At 44.8% G+C, this 21,507-nt stretch overlaps 2 protein-coding genes across 2 annotated transcripts in view; one reads left to right on the top strand and one right to left on the bottom strand.

Annotated features, from left to right (window-relative positions):
• Window positions 1–21,507, top strand: part of LOC148057088 (uncharacterized) — a 27,400-nt gene extending 5,893 nt beyond the window's left edge. The window contains exons 3-8 of the mRNA XM_087745677.1: window positions 5,683–5,813; window positions 7,850–7,970; window positions 11,755–12,144; window positions 16,064–16,201; window positions 20,645–20,730; window positions 20,918–21,507. Coding sequence (XP_087601803.1) covers window positions 5,734–5,813; window positions 7,850–7,970; window positions 11,755–12,084 — 531 coding nt within the window. The 5' untranslated portion in view covers window positions 5,683–5,733 and the 3' untranslated portion in view covers window positions 12,085–12,144; window positions 16,064–16,201; window positions 20,645–20,730; window positions 20,918–21,507. The remainder of the gene's footprint in view (window positions 1–5,682; window positions 5,814–7,849; window positions 7,971–11,754; window positions 12,145–16,063; window positions 16,202–20,644; window positions 20,731–20,917) is intronic.
• Window positions 13,769–16,822, bottom strand: MYOD1 (myogenic differentiation 1). The gene is made up of 3 exons (XM_009462771.2): window positions 16,262–16,822; window positions 14,702–14,780; window positions 13,769–14,070 (listed from the first exon to the last, which is right to left on the bottom strand). The coding sequence occupies exons 1-3, from the start codon at window positions 16,820–16,822 to the stop codon at window positions 13,814–13,816; spliced, it is 897 nt and encodes a 298-aa protein (XP_009461046.1). The 3' UTR covers window positions 13,769–13,813.

Genomic DNA, 21,507 nt, shown 5'->3' with positions numbered 1-21,507 from the left:
TATTACTTTTCTGAAAGGTTAGATTTACCCCTTTGAACTGTCAATAGTTGGACGAAAGCCTTCCATGGAAAGAGTGAGAATGGAGGAGAAAATAGTTGGTTCATGCTTGATGTTGACTGAGAGAGTCATAGAGGTGCTGCATGTCTGAAGAGCTGTGTAGCCCACAGCCTGATTCAAAGAAGTCACGCTGCTTTTAATGAGAGTATCCAGAGCAGCAGAAGTTGTGATTGAATGCTAGTTCCTGTACTTTTATCTAGCTAGATTTTTTTTTTCTTAATTACCTAAGTTTTGCTTGAATACGCACTTCATTTTCATCCATGTTCTTCAACTCTTGCATAGCTTTTCTGTGAGCTGAGAAACGTTTGCCACGCTCTGCCTGCTGGGTTGCATTTTGTTCTCCATCCAGTTGTACTGGGCTGCGTTTAATTGTGAGTGAAGGTTCTTTTTGTTTTGCAAATCCCTTTAGGATCTTTCAGAAAGAGTGCTGGTGTAGAAATGCCAGCGTTGCACAGATGTATATCAAACTGTGAGATAAATGGAAGTTGCTCTGGAAAAAATGGAAGTAATATTGTGATATGTTAGACATCATCGTTGGTCTTTACTCACTCTATTAACTAAGAGAAACTCCCACCTGAATCTGTTTGGTTTTGCTGAAAATTTATGAGAGATGGAACTGAGTAAATATGACAACTGCGATGTTGCACCCGAGCAAGGCGAGGTGATGGAAGCAGTGTTCTGCTGCTTGCTAAAGGACTAGGGAGGTTTCCACACTGTCTTTCCTGGATGGAAAGAGAAGATTGCCCCTTCCTGGCAAGAGGGGCAGTAAGCACTGCACACAACTGTTGAGCTGTCTGTCTTACAGCCAGCACCTGCTTGAACCCAGCACGTAGCCGGACTGGCTCAGGCACCATGCTTCTCTGGGAGCACATATGTTGATCTGAAACAGAGTGAGTTTCTAGACATACTTTAGTCAAGGCTGTAGTAAAAGTGTCAGGATTTGTCTTTGATGAGGCATTCCCCAAAACAGAAAGAATTTTTCCTCAAGAAATCATAGGGCTAAATCTACTTTAAGTAACTGAAATTAGGTATCCAGCTTGACTAATGCACCACTTGTTTGTTCCAACGTGCAGTTATAGGAAGGGTATAGATTTGTCTCGTTGTCTTTGTGCTGATCTAGGCATGATCCAGCAAAACAAGCAGCTAGTGACAAAGAAAATTCAATTACACAATTGGAAGATTCATGTCAACGCATAACAAAAACATAGTTATAGAAGCTGCTAAATATGTGTTACTATGAGCTGAGTGCAGTCATCCTGAAGGCTCGGAATCTACATTTCTAAAAGAGTAAACGAGCACACATAGATATGAACTGTTTAACTCCTACCATGTGCAATAAGTAGAGTTTCATAAATAGCTAGTGAGTTGACTTTATTTTATTAGATGATTTGTTTTGGGAAGTCCTAAATGGTCCTTGACTTTCTGAGACTGGCCTAGTCAGCTTTTCCTGAAAACAAAACTCTACTAATGCTGTCAATACATTTTAAAAATCTCAGCCAATTTGCAGGTGCATGAACATAGCAACAGACACAAACACATAGATACAGACATATGTATTTCACATATACTATATACAGAATACAGAACAGGAGGTGCTAGTCTTTTCTTGAACAAGGCATGCAGTTCTCAGTGCCTCAAGTATATCTTTTTCATTTAACCACAAAAAAAAAAAAATTAGGGTCTGTTTCTGACTGAGGAGTATGGAACGTGCTCCATTTTATACAATATATGTGCTCACCTATCAGCTGACTATTTCTCTAATACATCAAAATAATTAGAACATTTCTTTCTTTCTTCTCCTTTTTTTAAAAAAAAACTGAAGCGAGAACTTTATTTTTATTGAATGATTCACTTTCCACAACTGTTATTACTTCTCCAGCCTACTCTGAGTTTGCAATAGTGACTGAAATGTTCTCAGACAAGCAGATGGGAAAATGGCTTGTAAATCTTTATTGTTATAAACGGTTTGTAAAACTTTGAGTGTTGAAAGGTAAGAGTAGTTCAAATAAATCTTAACAATGCTGACTCAAAGGTTTAAAGCATTGCTTAAATCCCTTGATTAACCCAGCTTCTCAATATTTGACATGAATCAATAACTCTGAGATGTCTTTGCTTTTCTCTAGCTTTGTAAATATTTACGCAGCCAGTCCCATGAAATATGATATTTAATCCTGTTGAAGTAATTCTTTGTATGCTGCATATGAAGAGATATAAAGTATAATAGTTCCAGTGATGCTAGTTCAATAATTGGCACTAAGGATGAAATCTGCTGTGTTTCTTTTGTAAATAGCCAAGATTTATACAATGTGAGTGTGAGTGAATGGAAAGCAAAATCCACCTTCTGTCGCAAATCTTGGGCCAGCTGCTGGGAATGCAGATTTCCTGATCCTGACTTGTGCCTGAGCCGGTGGCTCAGCATTAACAGCAGCCTTTTCTTCCAGTTAAGTGAGGTGCTGAGACCTAGATCAGGGCAAATAGCGAAAAGATGGCAGCTCTATTACCTTATCCTCAGCCTTCCCTTTCTGGGATATACTATAACGATCTGTCCACTCCAGGGAACAAGAAGATGTTCTACCCAGTTTCCAGGACCTGGGAAAGCCATCTGTAGGAATCTCAGTGCAAAAGGGTTGTACCAGACCTCCAGGTCATGGCTGGGATTCCTGCTAACATACAAGACTTGCAGCAGGTTTGTATTTAAACGGTTTAGCTTACGAAGCATGGTGATATGCTTGTTCCTAAGACACCGCACTTTTAGTCATTGTTTACTGATTCAGTCTGATTCATCTGTGGATTCTGTCAGGTTTTGCAGTTGTACTCCTTGCCTCTAGGTATTCTAGAAGTAGAAGGGGTTGGGGAATAATGATGAAGCAGAGAAAGATCACAGTGGCACAAGATGTTCAGAGTTGGCCAACAAGAAATCAGAATTGGATCTTCCTTCAGATATGCTCCATTCTCATGCAAAATTGGACCTTTCTGTGCTTCTAGGATGGATTCCTATGCTATGAGAGAGCCTACAATAGCATGTTTATTAGCTTTCCTATGAAGGGATGAGAGAAAAGGGATGCCCAGTTCTCAAATCCGTAATAAAGGCCTTCTTTCTATGGAATTTTTCAGACTGTAATCAAAAATAAAATACATTTCTACATTTCTATTTAAAAAATACTCTCTAGCTTATAGGCATCCTGCCTGTTAAAAAGTGGAGAAAAAGATTGCATTCTGTATTATATATTTAGAAGTATTTCAGCTTGTTATTTGCTTTATCACACCAAACCCTCTAAGAACCTTTCAGTATATGAAAAGGTCTTCGTGCAGAAGTACTACAGTGATGCTGTGCTTCTGTAGCCCAGTTTGGCCACTGCACAATCCAAGCAGAGAGATGTATGCTCAAAAGAGCAGTGCACCACAGAAAAGATGATGCGGGAAGTCAATGAAACTACTGTCAGTTTTCCGGAGTGTATGCTTATACAACCCTTAGGAGGTGGTTTTGCCTATATGTCCACAAATATGTATAATTCTGGTTGGGACAAAACCTAGGTGACTGCATTTGGATTGCTAATAGATTCTTCTTCAGCTTTGTTTCCATGTTATGTTACACTGCTTGTCTTATTGACTATTTTTCCCATCCCAAGCTAAGACTGAGAATCTGCAGAATTGTGTTGGTTTTGTGTGGCAAGGTTTTGGTAGCGGGGAGGCTGCAGAGGTGGCTTCTGTGAGAAGCTGCCAGTAGCTTCCCCTATGTCCAATAGAGCCGATGCCAGCCAGCTCCAGGATGGACCCGCCACCAGACAAGGCTGAGCCCATCAGTGATGGTGGTAGCGCCTCTGTGATGACATATTTAAGAAGGGGGAAAAAAAACCCTCTGCATCTGCAGCCAGAGAGAGGAGTGAGAATATGTGAGAGGAACAACTCTGCAGACACCAAGGTCAGTGAAGGAGGAGGGGGAGGAGGTGCTCCAGGTGCCGGAGCAGAGATTCCCCTGCAGCCCATGGTGAAGACCACGGTGAGGCAGGCTGTCCCCCTGCAGCCCATGGAGGTTAGTGGTGGAGCAGATACCCACCTGCAGCCCATGGAGGACCCCAGGCTGGAGCATGTGGATGCCCAAAGGAGGCTGTGGTCCCATGGGAAGCCTGCACTGGAGCAGGCTCCTGGCAGGACCTGTGGGCCTGTGGAGAGCGGAGCCCGTGCTGGAGCAGGTTTGCTGGCAGGACTTGTGACCCCGCGGGGGACCCACCCTGGAGCAGTCTGTTCCTGAAGGACTGCACCCCGTGGAAGGGACCCACGCTGGAACAGTTCGTGAAGAACTGCAGCCTGTGGGAAGGACTCACGATGGAGCAGTTCGTGGAGAACTGTCTCCTGTGGGAGGGACCCCACGCTGGAGCAGGGGAAGAGTGTGAGGAGTCCTCCCCCTGAGGAGGAAGGAGCGGCAGAGACAAGGTGTGGTGAACTGACCGCAACCCCCATTCCTGTCCTCCTGTGCCGCTGTGGGGAGGAGGTAGAGAAATCGGGAGTGAAGTTGGGGTTTTAAGGTTTAGTTTTTATTTTCTCATTACCTTACTCTGGTTTGGTTGGTAATAACTTAAATTAATTTCCCCAAGTTGAGTCTGTTTTGCCCGTGGCGGTAATTGGTGAATGATCTCTCCCTGTCTTTACCTCAATGTACGAGCCTTTCATTATATTTTCTCTCCCCTGCCCAGCTGAGGAGGGGAGTGATAGAGCAGCTTGGTGGCACCTGGCATCCAGTTAAGGTCAAGCCACCACAAGAATGTTGCTTATATTTAGAGATGTACTTTGAGGTACTTTGGAAAAAAAAAAAAAAGTTTATGCACAAAGGTTTGCATTTTCAGCCACACCTGTTTGAAGGCCCAAGAGATTTGAAGAGGATCAGGCTAGAGATGCTATATCAAAATATGAATTCAAACTTTCAGAGCTGAAAATATAAAACTCATTATCTTGGTTAAGAAAAGGTAAAATCTTTTAATTCATTCTGGCCAATTATTGTTAGTCTTTAGATAGCAAGTTAACAAGTACATAAATAGCAATGGGACAAATTAGCAGAGGAGCCTTATGTGCATAGACATCTGCTCAACCAACCAAAGTTCCTAAAGGTTCAGCTGCAAGTCTGGAAATGTAACCACTGGTGTCTAAAATAGGAGACATGGAAATAGATGTTATTTTTTTTTGCTCTTTCTACATTGTGTGGTTTACCACAAAAACAAACAAAAAAAGGCCACAGGTAATGGTCGTGGTCATTGAGTGCTTGAAGGGCATATGACTTCACTCACCACAAAGCGAAGACATGTCAAAGATATGTTGCTTCAGCTACAAAACATACCTGCAGGAATCACTACACACCTGGCAGCTGTGAGGATTAAGTGATCTGATCAATCTTTTCCGTATCTCTCTTCAATAATAATTATTTGTACTTAAAATAGGGAATAACATTTTGTCATCCACATCTGCGGAATAGCTTTCTTTTAGCCTTTGATGCACAGCAGAACTCAGAATTCTTATTGCAAAAAGAGGCTGGAGAGCAGACAAGGTGAAATGAGAGATTCAGGTAAAACATGAGCAGCCAGCTCACAACAAGCAAGTTCAGTGTGTGACAATCTTCCTGCTCTTCCCTAGGGACCAGGCAGAACCATTCAAGAAGGAGCAGATGGAAACAGCTGCCAACAGATGAGTACTAGAAGGGATTTAAGCCACTGTACTTGCTGGAACTTGGGAATTTGTGATGGCCTGACCTTACCCAATGACAGGTATCGAAGATTTTGAACCAGACAGCTATCAGTCAGTTCTTAGCTATGAGATCCAGAAAAAAAACCTACTGTGGAACAAAAGACATGTACAGGGCATTCTCTGAACAAGCCACCAGAGCTTATTTCTCAGAGAAGTCCTATGGTGAGAAGAATCTTTAAGCTGTGGTTGCTCATAGTACTAAAGGTAAAAGAACACTGCTAATGTATTTTCGTGAATGTGCCTGTCCCATGATTCATTCACTCAAAATGGTGGTTTCTCTTGACCTTGAGCTAAGATTTAACAGGTGGGGAAAAGATAAATTTAGGAAATCTAGTGATGCAATGCTGATGCTTTTATCTCATCTTGCATATTTTCTAGCATACCATGAAGAATAATAAATGGCAAAAGCTAAAGCGTCCTTGGCAAACAAACAAACAAAATAGCACCCTGTGATATTTTTACCTTTGCTTCCCTTCACCACACACACTGTTTACTCCCACAGAGCTTGAAATATTAAACCAGCAGGTTAACTTATTTCTTCCAGAGTTGCCCTGGCCATTGGATTTAACATCTCTCTTGGAAGTACTTCAAACCAAATGGCTGGCTTCATCTCTAGCTTTATTAATTAGGCACGTTACTTTGTTGCTTTTTTTCACATCCTCTAATGTAATTGGCATTTGTGAAGCTTTTGAAAGGCGTGTTTGGGACTACATTTTGTGCAGCTGGCTTTAAACTCCAAGCTTAGTGTCCAGTTCTGTAGAGGACAGCCTTTGAGATCATAGAGCATGTGTGCTCAGCACATACCTTTCCAAAGGGAACGAAGTGACCAGTATGACACATGTTCCTCCCTGCATACATTTGTATTTCTATGGTATTATATCTGTAATGGGAGAATTAAGTGCCCCGTTTGAACAACTCTCCCTCTACAAGCTGTTGTAGAAATGCTTTGCTCTAAGATGGTCTTCATCCTAACCACCTTTAGGCAACTCACAGGGGTACCTTGCCATAGAGGCACAATAGCCTGTGTTTTTTCACATAGAAGTGCATCTTTGCAAGCCATGAATTGCTGTGATAATTCCAACAGATACGGGTGCCAATACTGTGTCAACTGCCAATAAGATTGATGAATTTACACTAGGTAGGAGTTCAGCTCATTAATTTCAGTTGTCTTGGTGTGAAATGATACTCTGTACCTGAACTGAGGAAGAGTTAGATATAAAAGTTTAGGGGGAAAAAAAAAAGTATGTATGCGCTAAAGAAATTATGTCCAAGTCCTCTTTTTCATCGAAATGCTGCCCTCCAGTGGTCTGGAAAAAAAGCATACGTATTGCTTATTGATTGCAATAATGTAGTTTCCACTTACACTGCAGCAAGCAGCAATCAAATGTACTTCTTAGTATGGCAGGCACATGGATTGTCTAGGCTTCAGCCTCCAGAAACCCACAGGTGGCATAAGACCAAGTAAAGACATTCATAACAAAAAGGTATTGCTTTACCAGTACAGGCCCACTGACTCTCTTCTGTAAACAACCCACTAAAAATAAAAACTCCTTCTCACAAATGGCAGGATCGTAGTAGTCTGTCCCACAGTGACAGTCGAAACCCCTGACTTCAAACAGAACCACATGGAAGAAAATGGTCACGAGTTGGACGAATGGGTCTCACAGGACATTTGTTCCCAAATGCCATGGATTGTCACTGAAAAAAACCAGCCTGGCCCGACAGTCAGTCAGACACAGAGTTCTGCACGCAGCAGTTGTCAGTGAACCATGAGGATCCTTCTGTCCTCACAGAGCATGAATCCCAAGCCACAGATAAATACAAGTTCTCCAGGTTTTGTCTTTCAGTCATGGCAGCCAAGTGCATTTGTTTTAGGACTCAGAAGTAAAGCATCAATGTGAAAGGAAGGAATGTTGTATGGCCAAAGTATAAAGTAGATAATCTCTAGGTATGTTGCCTCTACACTTGCTTACCTTTTCCTCACGTGGCTTCAAGTGGTCTTTCCAAATGTACAAGACCGTTTCTCAGCTTCTCCTGTTCTACACCTGCATGTTAGGTGGGGTTACTGTGCATGCAGAGATGATTTGCACCCCACTGAGGGACTTGGCCACCAGAGAATCGCATCGTGCTCCCGCTGTGATCTCCTGTTCCTGTGCATCTGCCCCACCTGCCTTCTGGTAAGCAACGTGTCTTCCCCTAACCATTGCTTGCAGCACAGGCCATACAGTGCTTTCAAAGACCTTCCATTTTCTCTCTCCTTTTGTCTTTATTTTTTACTTAAAGAAAAATAGAGTGGTACCCCAAAATTTGTGCAGTAATTAAAAAAACCCATACCACTCCTACAATTTTCCTCTCTGGTTCTGTGGAAGGCTTTTGGTAGGGAAGAGCTTCGCTTTTCCAACATAATTTATCCTGCTGTTCCTAGTGCATGGGGCTCCAGGTGCTGACTGAAGACTGTGAATATTTTTGCTGTTTCCCCACCAACAAATTTTCCATTATGGAAGGATGAGAAAACAGAACATTGAATTCACTGAGAGATTTCAGAAAGAACTGCAATTTATGTCTTACCCAGCAGATGTTGCTGTTGGACCAAAAAACAGCTCAAGGTCAGTTCAGGTGAGCTAGGGGGGACTGTGTTTCAGAAGGTTTCAGTAGTTCCAGGATTTTATCCAGCATCTCTAGATCTGGTCCCTTGAGATTGGGAGACCCCCTTTTACAGCCATAGACTTGCAACACTAGGTGCCTGTGCTGAGACACAGACCTCTGGGTGAATCTGACTCCAAGCAAAAAGCCAACAACACCCCAACCGCAATCACAACCTCCCTCAATCTTCTGATTATTGTTCTGGTTATTGTCTGTCAGAGTTTTTAATAAATTTTTTATAAATAGTGGGAAGCTTCATTTCATATACAGTATTTTCCTCCCTATTGATGAATGTGGGGTTATTCATTGAGTCTTACATAAAATAGCACACTTGATGTTGCCAAGATCTGTGTAGAAGATAAATTTATTGATGTTTTAGAAAGAAAATGTGAGTTCAATGCCATCCTGACTGTATTATTGGGAAAACCCTGAGGTTTTCTATCACCCTATGGTTACAGGATAGGTCAGTTTTCACTATTAAGCTTACAATGTTAAGGTCTTTATTCAGAAGTGTCTGTGTAAGTGAAAGGCAGATTTCTGGGTCCACAGGGAAATTTCTGGGTTCTTTCTGCTGGCCCAGGTGGCTTTATGCCAGACACGTTCCTAATTTCTGGTGGGACCTGGGTGGGAAAGGACTGTCTGGAGACTCTTCTGTATTACATGAGGGACCATCCTCTCCCTCATTAGCCCTGAAATCTCAAATATTGAAAGGAGAGCCATTGGTCTCCACTTAATGACATTCCCAGTTGTGCAACGAACCTTTTGAGAAGGGAGCGTGCTGCATAGATCAAGGAGAGAAGGTCGTGACTGTTCAACAGATTTACTGGAAAACAAGTGATTTGAAAGGCTGAGGGAGGGCGAGCTGAGAAGCACTAGTAAATAGTACTTAATGAGATACTTGGGTATGCCTCGCTCCCACTGAAGCTGGAAGTTTTGCCACTGATTTCAAGGAACAAATCAATAATTTTTAAACAAAAAGGAAATATTAATTTCTTCTCATTAAAAACTGAGTGGCGTGAGGTACAAACGTTTGTTTGTCTGTTCACTTTTGGATGTAGTTCTTCTGAAGATGATAACACCATTTTTATGAGTAAAATGAGCAGGTTTTGCCCTTTGCATAACTTGACTCTTTCAAATATCTCTGCAAAATACAAGCTGTAAAATGAAAACTGTTTTTTCTTCCGCATTCATTAGGGTTTTATAAGGTCTTTGTCTTATGTTTAAAATGACAAGTCATTTTAAAAGAGCAGTATCTGGTGCGAAGCAATTGCCAACTTAATATTTCTTTAATATTTTTGGATACAGATGATAAAATATTTTAAAAGGAAAAAATATACCAGGAATAGTTCATATATTTCTTTCTTAATAGTTCATATATTTCTTTTTATATTTCTTTTAAAACTGAATTTTCAGTATGTGAAAAATTTCTGTAGTAGCTTCAATGATAATGTGAGAAATGGTGTATAACATTGTTATTTTTAAAACCCGGCAACTTTATTGGACTTTTTTGTTGTGAAATATTTAAAGTAGAAAAAGGATTCTCTTCATTCTTGTATTTGCAAATGACCCGATTTAAAATCAAAGCATTTAGCATATATAAGTGAGGTATAAATTTATTCCTCTTCACTTTTTCCATAGCAATAGTTTGAATAAGATAAACCGATAACACTGGTTTTGTCATGCAGCCCCAGTAGGGCTTGCTTAAGTTACCAAATCAAATCAAGCAAAGATACACACTTACCTCTACATTCAAAGACAGCTACTTTCCTTTAATTATTTGTAGCTGTATGACTTTCCCTTTGGAGGTAGTGTTCCCCAGGAAACATCAGACAATTCTAGTAACTCCAGTGAAAAGCTCCAAACCCACGTTCAGGCAGGCTCTGTACCATCCTGCTGAGGCAGCTGGAGGAAAGGAACGGCCTGGCTTGTGCTCACCCCCAGTTTCTCCCGGGCTCTGCGTGTCAGTGCAATCTGCAGGATTCAGTTTGGTTTGTTGTTTTTTTTTTTTTTTTTTTTAAATCAGACAGTGTTTCTTTAGGTGCCCTGTCCTGCGGAATATTGAGCTGGAACCTGTGTGGTATGAACTGATGATTTCAGGCTATTGGTGTGCATTTGTAGCCTATGCTGGAGTGTTTCTGTAGATCAAGCTAAACTGCAGTTTGTCTTGTAGCATCAGCCCTAAATGCCTGAATACACCTTCAGGAGCCCAGTTTAAGAACCCAAGTTTGTAAATGTTGGATCAGTCTTGTATCTGTTTCTCAGCTCTGCTTACGTTCCCTGCCACTGTCAGAGCTAAACTAAAGCTCTGAATCCAAATATTTCCAGCTTCGAAATATTTGCACGTATACTGGGATATACTTCTGTCAGTAACATGCTGTCCTCTTGATGCACAGAGGAGCAGAGTAACTTCAGGCATTTGTTTTAAATATATTACCTTAGAAATAGACAGGAAGAAATTGCACAGGGGACACGTTTTCTTTATTTAAGTTCAAAAATAAATATAGCTGTAACCTAAATGTGTATTTATCAGCACTGACACCCTTTGGCCTTACTCCAGTGGACTTTTCTCACTGACATCGATGGGAAAAAGATGGGCTCTGCATAGGAAATCTGAATATTTTTTTCTTCTTCATCCATCCATCTATTTTGGGATGTGCTAAATGCTTGTTCTCCTGCTGTAACATTAACATCAGTATGTGGAAACTTGGGTTGCTAAAATAAATCGGTGAAATGCAATATACATGACTTCACACGGAACTGCATGTACATCATTGAGCACAAGCACCCCGTGTCCGCTCTGCCGTGCCAGCTTTACAGCCAGGTACACCCTATTGTGTCCCGCAGAAGCGGGGTGCTGTAGTTAGGCAGGCATGAACTTTGTGCTGCCAGTATGTACAGAGTCTCTGTAGTTCCTAGGGTGGCAAAATATTTCTCGTTTGCCATTTACGTGACAGCAAAATTGATACTTTTACCAGCCTCAGAGTATGGGGATGGCAGGCTCTATAGTATTTCACAAAAGCATCTTTTGATCTTTTGCATTATGTGCCTGATCGACTGTTCGCTGGAGGCAATGAAAATTTTAAGGTTGATGTGCGAGGCATTGATTTGTGAGGCTCTAACTGTGTCTCTTTAGTCTTTTTAAGTTGGTGATATTGGCTTCAAACTAACCTGGGGCATTTTTCTGACTTTAGTAGAGACCCTCCTGATTCATGCTAGTATGAATTAGCACATTCTCAAATTCATTTAGTTTTTATTTTTAATGGAAAAATGAAAGGGGTAAGCTCAGCCTTTATGGGCTGGACTGTTTTCTGCCCACAGTGCATCAATGGGAGACCTTTACAAAGTTGGATTTTGATGAAGGTGTTGAGGGGCAGAGCCCACTCCGATCTGTGGGAACCTGGCCTGTTCTGCAGAGTGGTCCTGTGCCTTGACACCGATTTATCCTCCACCATGGTCACAAGCACACAGATGAGGAAGGAATCCCCGTGGCTGCTACCTTCCCTGCCCCTCTGGCTTCGGATGAGACAAGTTTGGAGCACACCTCTGTCCCAGGAGGAAGGAGAAGCAAGTGCATTGCTCTGCTCCACACAAGGATGCTTGCTCCTCCCCTCTCCATGGAGTATTGATCTTCAAGGCCCCCACAACTAACGGAGTAGGAGACATTCCCATGGAATTAGCAGTTCCCTCTTTCTTTTTCCTGCTTAAGAGGTAAGAGCTGGACAAATTCCCTCTTTAATAGTCACCTAAGAGAGAATATGACTGATCTGTCATCAAAGTATTTAGAGCTGATGACAATATCTGGGTTGGTTTTTGGGGTGGTGTCACGCATATGTGTGTGTGTCCTGTGATTTTTAAATAAAAAGCTATAAATCACAGGGATACAACAAGAAATGGGTTGTTTCACATTGTCTGTAGCTGCTGGTTATTCTTGTCCAAATGTGCAGAAATGCGCTGATAGTTACTTGCCAATGACAACCTGCTCAGGGCTTAACATTTTCAGTTTCGTGGCAAGCTTGCAAGGTTACACATAGACACTGAATGAAACATAGCCCGCTCGTTATTTTTAGAGAGGCTCTAAGCAAGAAGTAAATCCCTGGAGTAGTGTGCTGCCAGAGATGTGTAAAGTTCAAATCCAAATTAAAGCTGCCTATCTTTGGCCTAAATTCCACCCTGAACTTGAGGAAAACTGTGATCTATACCTTGAACTTTATGATAAAAAAATCCTTTGCAATTGTTTTCTAATACCTGAGAATATATGAACGTGGTACAAACACTTGAAAATTAGAACTTGAATGAAAAATCTGAACATTTGTCCAATAACATAGTACCTGGTCTTGTGAGACACTGTTGTATGACTTTAAGTTTCAGCAGCTGCACTGGAATTTGGAGTCTAATTTATTGTGATTCCTAGTTCTAACAGATCTTTGTAAGATCAAGCGCTGTAATGTAATCGTAAACTTTGGGGGGAGGAAGAGAAACGTGCTTATTTACCTCACAGATCTCTTTAATAATGACCTCTGATGTGCAAGACTTGGTTTAGAAATCATCAAGATACAATATGAAGAGAGTAGACCCCTTTTCAGCAATGTATTTAGGCAAAGTAGTTGAAAGTAGTGCAACTGAAGCACGTTCTTGATTTCTTTGCTGAATCAGAGCCTGTATCTTCTTCCTGCCAAGGCAGTGATCTTAATACCACTCCTAAATGCACTAGTAATTCTAGAAGCCCTAATGAAAGTCAAGATAACGCCACAGATTTTATAAATAAGGGTCTTTATTTAGAATACTGTTGAAAACATTCTTGGCAACCACATCGTATAAATATATAAAGTTAAAGTTTGACACAACAAACCAAGCAATATTAAATATTTTTAATTTTTTCCCCTTTTTGTTTTGTTTTTAGTTTTTGCTTTTGTTTCTTTTTTTTTCTTTCTTTTCCTCTTTCCCCCCCTTTTTTTGCAAAGCAACTCTTATTTACAGTTATACAAAAAGTTTTATAAAAAATGGTCCACAACCTTATTTTGGCCAGAACAGGAGTAATAGGAAGGATCTGTCATGCCACTACTGTTGTAGATTTCTATTCTCCTCTGCATCCAAGAGCCAGCTTCCTATTCCCCAAAGCCCAGATTAAACATTGGCCATTTCATGGTATACAATTTTATCTCTAGACATATTAAATAACTTTAGTTTAACAACCAATAAATAACTAGGTGTATTTTGAAGTAATACAGGTTTGAAAAGTTATATATTTGAAGGAATTTTGAGTGATATTTTAAAACTGGAACAAGTCTTGAGAAGTCTTTTCAGTCTTAGAAGGCAGGTCTCGGAGCTTGGCTGAACAGAGCAATTTGTTTTCAGTGCAGTCCAGCTGGACCTGCCTTTATAGCACTTGGTAGATAGGGTTGCTGCTGCTGCTGCTGTTATCCTGGGGAAGTGGGGTGCAGTTGGCGGGGGAAGGAATTTGGGCTCTGCTGTCATTCAGACTCGCTCCTTCTGGGGGGGAACAGGGACTCCCTTCAGCAACAGTTTCCACTGGAGGCAGTATAGGACATGTGGAGTTATCTGTGGAAATCCTCTCTACAATGCTTGAGAGGCAATCGAGGCTGGAAACAACAGAACTCTTCCCATGCTTTGGATCTAAAAAACAGACAAAAAGGTGATCAGTTTATCCAATGGGTACTTAACGTCAGTAGGATGTAGTTCTTTCACAAAACCCCAGTGAGTGGCTGACAGTATGCAGCTGTGAGCATGTAAAGATTCCGAGGAAATGAATACTGGCGGAGGATGCCAATTATCAGACAACAGAGATTGTAATTTCCAAAATGGGAGAGACCCGACCAAAGTATGCTACTGTTGGGGCAGGGTGGATCCAGGGCTTCACTTCAGTCCATAGAAAGGGAAGGGAAGGTTTGAAATCAATCGACAATTTCTCCAGTTTGGATCAATGATAGACAGAGTCAGAAGAGTCTTCATGCAAAGCATGGTTAAACACTGAAAATTAGTTAAACAGAGGAATATATTTTTATCCAGATGTTATATTTGCAAAATAGGAAATGCAGCTATAACATATCCCCGTATTTGCAAATACATCTAGAGGAAATCCAATGCTTCTCTTAGCATCAACAGCTCGCTGGCTGAAAAGGCAGGTTCCTATTTCAGCCCAGCCAGGGTCAGCTAAACAACTGGGAACGGAGAAGGCACAGAGAAGTTTGCTATACTGACTGCCTCTGTCTCCGTGTTTCACACAGCCGTTACGGCACGTACTCACCATTTGGTGATTCTGTGTAGTAGCTGCTGTCATAGCTGTTTCTTCTGCGAGAGCTGCAAGGAGGCCCGCTGTACTCCATCTGGAAAGGAGAGCAATGTGAGTGAGGTCACTGGTTGAGGACAGCATTTACTGAAATCCCAGTAACCATCCAATTTCGTATTTCAGTCCCTAGTCTGTGCCATCATTCCAGTCCTGGCTGAAATGTCACCAAGTTGTAGTTTCTTTGAATGAGGCAGAACTTGGCTAGAAGGGGATTCACCCCAGAATATTTTATGTGGCACAGCCGTTCCAAAGGAAAATTACCATTGTTGTTGCATCGAATGCCGTAGCTTTACAAATGAGATGAGGTTTTCCAGCATTCTGATCAGGTACTGCCCTACACCTATCTTCAATTTACAACAGGGAGACCAAGAGGGGAATGAATCCTTTTATGATTTAATTACTGAAGGTTTTTCCAAACATGAGTTCCTTTTCAAAAGCCTCTAGTCTACCTTTGTCCCTTTTTATTTCCTTTTGTTTCTCTTCCATTTCCATTTTGTACAGAAGAAGCCCTAAAACATTGACCAGTACATTTGTTTCCAATACTTTAATCCATGATGAAATTATGCTTTCTGACAAAAGAAAAAGGCTGTATTTTGAGGAGGGATCATTTGTATAAATCTTCTCTCTAGTCTGCCAACTATCTTATAATCACAGATATTCAACTCAGTAATGATTATCCCCACGCGAGCACAGAAAAAAAAAATCTCAGGTCTTAAAGTGCTGTCAAGATCCCATCCCACACAGCTGTCCTGTGCTCCAGTCACCACGTCCCACCACCCCAGAGTGAGACCAGAGTCTGAGCGTATAGTCCCAGTGAAAAGATGTGGCGAGGAGACATCCTCTCTGGCACCCAACCTTTTTCTCCCCTCCCCATAACACACAAGCAAGACTGAAAGCCTGGGGTCTCCTCCCTATTGCTGGTAAATGTCTATGGAGGGGATGAAGTGAGAGGAGAAATGGAGAAGCTTTTTCTTAAGGGTCAAGAAAAACAACTCCGGTTGCTTAGACCCTTCTCCTTTTATCATGACGAACGGCAGAAAACAAAACCCAGACTTACGAGTTCCCCTGTAACTACCATGACTAATGGGGACCTTCCTCTCTGCTGTCCTTAGAGGATTCAAAGGTTATCATACAGCAGAAGATGGAAACAGATGCTACAGGAGCACAGGCAGGGCTCAGACCCCACCATGTCCCCAGGTACCCATCCCAGGCAGCTTCCCAAAGTGCTCCCCCAGCAGCTCTCCCCTGGGACACAGGGGGAGTCGCCTAACTTCTCATCCCAGGGAAAAAAGTGTGTAAGAGATTTTTCTTCTTTCCCAGAGATCCTGGCATGTGGGGACCCCACCTCCCTTTGCTGCTGGAGCTCAAGGCATGAGAAAGGACTTTGTCTTCTGCCAGGGGAGGTATGGAAGGCAGCTGCTATAGAAAAGGCAGGAGGAGGCGACTCGCCCTGCACAGGTTTGGACCAACAGCATCTGCGGCGCCTCGGTGGCAGGGTGTCCTCCCTGGGGCACTCACCATGCCGTCGGAGCAGTTGGAGCGGGGGCTGGAGGCATCCGATTCCCCGCTGTAGTGCTCCAGCACCGGGTAGTAAGTGTCCTCCTGCTCCCGCAGCAGCGCCTGCAGGCTCTCGATGTAGCGGATGGCGTTGCGCAGGATCTCCACCTTGGGCAGGCGCTGGTTGGGGTTGGTGGAGGTGCAGCGCTTGAGGGTCTCAAAGGCCTCATTGACCTTGCTGAGCCGCCGCCGCTCCCTCATGGTGGCAGCCTTACGGCGGTCGGCGTTGGTGGTCTTCCTCTTGCAAGCCTTGCAGGCCCACAGCAGGCAGCGGCCAGCCTGGTGGTGCCCGCTGGGCGCTCGGACGTGCTCCTCCTCGTGCGGGTGCCCGTGGTGGTGCCCGTGGTGGTGCAGGTGCTCCTCAGGCTTCAGCAGGCCCCCCACGTGCACCAGCCGGGGGTCCAGGTCCTCGAAGAAGTGCATGTCCGACGTGTTGAAGCACGGGTCATCATAGAAGTCATCAGCGGCCGTGAAGGAGCAGAGGGAGCCCTCCGTCATCTCCATGGGGCCCAGTAAGTCCATGGGGGCGGCGGAGGTGATGGCAGCCGGGCCAGAGGGGATGAGTGAGGGGATCAGAAGAGAGGGGGGCTTCGATCGGGCCGTGCAGCGGCAGGTACCGGCCCGGCGGGTGCGCAGAGTGGAAGGCCCTCACACCCTCTCCCAGGCGAGGCCACCGGCGCTGGCTGCCACCGGCGCTGGCTGCCGCCGCCGCCGACCCCCTCCCCAGCCGCGCCGGTCCGGGAGCGCCACTCGAGGCCGTATTTATGCCGGAGCCCCCCCCGGCGCGGCGGTCGGGACGGGGCGGGGCGCGGCGGGGCGGGGAGGGGGCCGCGGCCGCCGGAGCCCCCGGAGCAGCGGGGGGGCGGCGGGGCGCGGCGTCCGCGGGCGTGGGGCGCCGTCGGGGCGCTGTTGCGGGCGCTGGGGCTGTGGCAGCGCTAACGCCAGCGCTAACGCCAGCCGCTGCCGGCGCTCCGCTGCACGGCTGTCTGTCTTTCCTCTCCCCCCCCCCCCCCCGCCTTTTTTTTTTTCGCTTTAAGCAGCCCGCCCTGCCCAGCCACTCAGGGAAAGCAAGGCTCCCCGATGCCCGAAGGCGCTGCCGGCCGCTTGCCCCGGGGGACAGCGGTGCTCCCCGCTCCTCCCGCACGCCCCGGCGGGGCCGCGCTCTCGTGTGCCCGGCGGCGCCAGGCGACTTGCAGCGCCTTTCCCTGCGCGTCCCGGCCGGTGGTCGGCGGCGGTGCAGGCTGCGCCCCGGGCAGGGCAGGGCAGAGCAGGGCAGGGCAGCGGCTCCGCTGGTTTCTCCCAGGGAAGAAACCCCCAGCCCTGGGACAGGTTTCTCCGCGCCGGCCGCGGCTGTGCGGCTCTGCGGCCACAGGGTAACTACTCCGGGGGCGTTCGTGAGGGCGGACGGTGCGGGCGGCACCTCAGGGCGGCGGCGAGGCGCTGGGGCCGGGGCCCGGCCGCGCAGGGCCCGGGGGCACCGCGGAGAGCTGGGGCCGTGCCCGCCCCGCCGGGGCAGCGGGTGCCTGGGGAGAGGCAGGACGGAAAGGTCGTGGCCGGCGGGAGCCGGCGGGGCGGCCGCGCTCAAAATGGCGGCCGCCTGGTGGCGCTGCGCTGGGCGGGAGGTGGCGGCGTGACATGGCCGCCTCTAGGGGGGGGTAGCGGCCCGCCGCGCTCCGCCGCCTGGGCCGCCCTGGGCGGCGGGTTCCCTCCGTCGGCTCCGCGCCGGGAGCGGGGGCTGCGGGCTGGGCGGGTGTTGGAGGCACGACTCCCGCCGGAGGGCGAGGGGCCGCCGGGTCTCCGGGACAGGGAGGGAGGGAGCGGGCCCATCCGGGAGAGCCGTTCCTCTGGGGCAAAGGCTCTCTGCTCTCACCTGGCGAAAAAAGCTTGCCGGCAGAAAAAGCGGATGTGTCTGCGGCCCGTTGAAGCGTGTTTGTTAGCCTTTTTCTCAGGAATCGGGGTGTCTGCCCACCTCCGACCCAGGTACAGTTCGGAGATACCTACCGAGGATGCAGAATGTTCAGCAAGACTCAGGCGCAGTTATTGAAACTATTTGACCTCAGAGCAAAAACGAAGTGTTGGGAGGGTGAGGTCCGGAGTGTCTGAGACACCCAGCTAACGCCTGAGCAAGTTGCAACCATATATATCACAGGAAGTATTTGATTCCTCCAATAAAGCAATGCAGTAATGGTTTGGTAACGACGTACCTGGGGAGAGCTGAGGCCTGAGTTAGGTTCAGCTATCACTTCAGCAAATGACTCTTCACATGAGCTACGATGTATAAATCTGCATTTCAGGTTCCTCTGAAACTCCGGCCTCCTTCCTCCAACTCCAGCCTCTGTTTACCTTTATTCTGAACTCTTTGAAGAGATTGACTTGACCGTGTGAAGTAGCATTTTGCTGCACAGGTAGTTGCACTGCAGTTAATCCAACTTAATTGCTTGTGCAATAGGAATTGGTTATTTCATTTAACTAGCAGTGGCAGAGTTTGGAGCTTGGAGAAGTGGGTTGGTTTTTGGTAATGTCTCTCAAAGGTGCTAGAGTTTTTACTCTGGTTTTGGAATATCATTTGAGATGAAAAATTTGGTTCTTTTTCCGATACGAAAGCACTTGAGCAATTCAACTGTGTGATTTCATTGACTTCATGATTAAAATAGTTATGGGTATTTTTAATATACCACGAGCTAAAATTAATCTCCATTCTGCAGTTATAAATGTTGGTGAAATTTCAAGTCATTCAAAATCAAAGGCAAAGCTCTGTCTTCAGCGGGGCAAAGGGCTGACTGAGAGAATCTGAAAAGGTAAAAAACATCCATCAATGATCTAGCCCCCAGTCCCTGTGCCTATGACTTCTCACAGGGGCTATCGTGATGATGGCTTCTTTAGTAGTTATATGACTTGGTTTTTGCAAAAATTCCTAATCTGCAGTCCCCATTTTCTACTTACTTAAATGTCTTTGAGTACAGACAGAGATAAGAACTGTTAGTCACATTCTGTCATTATCTGCAAAAGACGAAATTTTTATTTAAAGAGAAAAGTGTATGTTTTGGACTCTGTACAAGTTTGTTCTTTCACTGTATCCAATGCTGAAAAGCGATATGTCCCAAGGAGATCAGCTATTGACCACCCTTACACGTTTAGAAGTGTATCTCCCAGCTGTTTCCGAGAGGCAGAGTAGCAAACTTGTGCAAACACTTCACTGTTATTACAGAGGTTTTTTGATCCAGAAGGAATGAACAGATTTTTTTTTTTCTTAAATCTTTATTGAACAGTTAAAAAGGTAAAAATAATTTGTATTCAAAATAGTGCTAGGTGTACAATAATGCATAATAAGTATAAATAAGAAATAGTTGTATGCTGTAACAACTGAACATGTAAATTGGGATATCAAGGCTTGGTGCTGGCTGTGTGACCCACTCAAGACACTTAAACTCTCTCCAGATCTTTGGTTTAAGTTGTGGAAAAGGTAATTTTATGTAATATTTAGCCAGTGTTGTAGCATATTCTGCTACTGCGTGTTGCTAGGTTTTTTTTGACCCCAGGAAAAGGCACTCTGGGACTTCGGCGCAGAGCGGTTACCTTGGGCAAAGTGATGACAAATGGTGGGACTTGGACAGACAATACAAGGAGACTGTCAGTAATTGCCCATGAACATGCTTAAGTGCATGAATTCACCTAAGTGAAAAAGTCAGGAGAAGGCCGTGTCCAGATGGTGAATTCTGCTTGGAGTGATCTTCCAGTGAAGGTGTTCTTGAGGACTCCTCCCCTGCTGCTGCCACCAGAACTAACATTTGCTTTCCAGTATAATCCTGAAGATAGGTTTGTCCGGAAGGATGTTGCCTTGTACGGTGGGGCCTGAAAAAAAGTCCTTGCAAAGAACAGGTTCTGAGGTGCTCTTCCCAGTTTTGTGTGGCCATAGTGGAGAGGGTGAAGGACAGCATGATCTCCACCTAGAGACGTGAAGCGAATTCCTCGCTCTGAGAGTAGGCAGCAGCAAGGGCCCTTTCCGTGCAACCACAGGTAGTGCTTATGGCAAGCGTTTAGAAGTACGCCATTGTTAATACCTGTTTGGAAGCCTCTGTGGCTGTAACTCATGATTTCGGTAAAGATTAGGTCTCTCCAGAGCTTCCAGTTTGAATACTGTATTTAGGGTACTGGTGCTGCTATAGCTATTCTGAGCTGCCCCAGATTGTGCGTTTGGATGGTTTGGGCATTGCTTTGGAAGTCCAGATACAGGAGTGTGTGTACGAACACGCGTTCAGCAGGGAAAGGGAATTTGTAAAGTTTCTCTAAGTGTTGTTGCCTTTATACCTGTCCCACATTCATCCTTCATCTCCTCTTTTTTAGGGTGTGATTGAAAAGGAAGCTGGGAAGGCAGAGGCGGATTGTACTTCCTGTGCTGAGAAGCATGGACAGACTCATACAATACACAGGTATTGTTAACAAAGTCTGAGATCACATTCACAAGCGTATGTGCCCTCTCAGCAGAAGCAGCACGTGGACAAGAAGAGCTTGTTATCTACAGTAACTGATTGAGTTCTCTTTTCTTTTTCAGAGGATAGGGACTGGGAAAATAGCTGATGGTGAGTTTATCTAAAATTAACAGAATTGTCTCTTCAGGCAGAGGGCCCAAAATGTGTTTTGGAAAAGGGAGAGAGAAAGACCTAAAATCTGAGAATGCGTGGATACCTTTGGCTACAAAGATGAGTATGAGAAGAGTCTCTGCGAAACAGACATGGCAGCATTTCGGGGAAAAAGAAGAGGCAAGTAAGTCTTGCTTTGAAAAAATTTAAATGTTGGGCTTTTTGTTATGCTGGAATTCATTTAAGGTAAAAGAGAGCCTTAAGTGCTGGAAAGAGTGGTGGAGGCTGTACCTACATTTCGGAAGGTTACCAACTCTTAAAGAAGACTGTTGTAGAAGTAGGTCAAACATACCAGTAGTATTTGAAGTGGTTTTATATGGTACTAATTTTATATTTCAGTTAGTAACTTTGCTCTGTTCATACTTCGGGAGCTATATTTTAATACTGAGAGGATGGATTCCATTGCTCTTATTCATGTTGAGTTGCAGTCAGTGGAACTAATTGTTGAATAAAGTATGCTCAGCATGAGGACGGGTGATGGAATCTAGCCCAGATGGAAATATCTTTTAAACTACTGCTGTATTAGAGAGCAGCCATCTCAACATGGGCAAATCCAGCACGTTGCTG

This window comes from Nipponia nippon, unplaced genomic scaffold, assembly GCF_047370975.1.
Source record: "Nipponia nippon isolate SJK-2023a ecotype South Korea unplaced genomic scaffold, ASM4737097v1 scaffold_10, whole genome shotgun sequence".
Lineage (NCBI taxonomy): Eukaryota > Metazoa > Chordata > Aves > Pelecaniformes > Threskiornithidae > Nipponia > Nipponia nippon.
Note: the sequence above shows the minus strand (reverse complement) of the source record. Positions and strands in the feature narration are given on the sequence as shown.

Excerpts from the sequence above, each read along its gene's own strand:
- MYOD1 (XM_009462771.2), bottom strand. The coding sequence starts at position 16,822 with ATGGACTTACTGGGCCCCATGGAGATGACGGAGGGCTCCCTCTGCTCC. Across the intron at positions 14,781-16,261 it reads CCAACTGCTCCGACGGCATG|ATGGAGTACAGCGGGCCTCC; the intron begins GTGAGTGCCCCA and ends TCTCCTTTCCAG. Across the intron at positions 14,071-14,701 it reads CTACACAGAATCACCAAATG|ATCCAAAGCATGGGAAGAGT; the intron begins GTGAGTACGTGC and ends TCTGTTTTTTAG.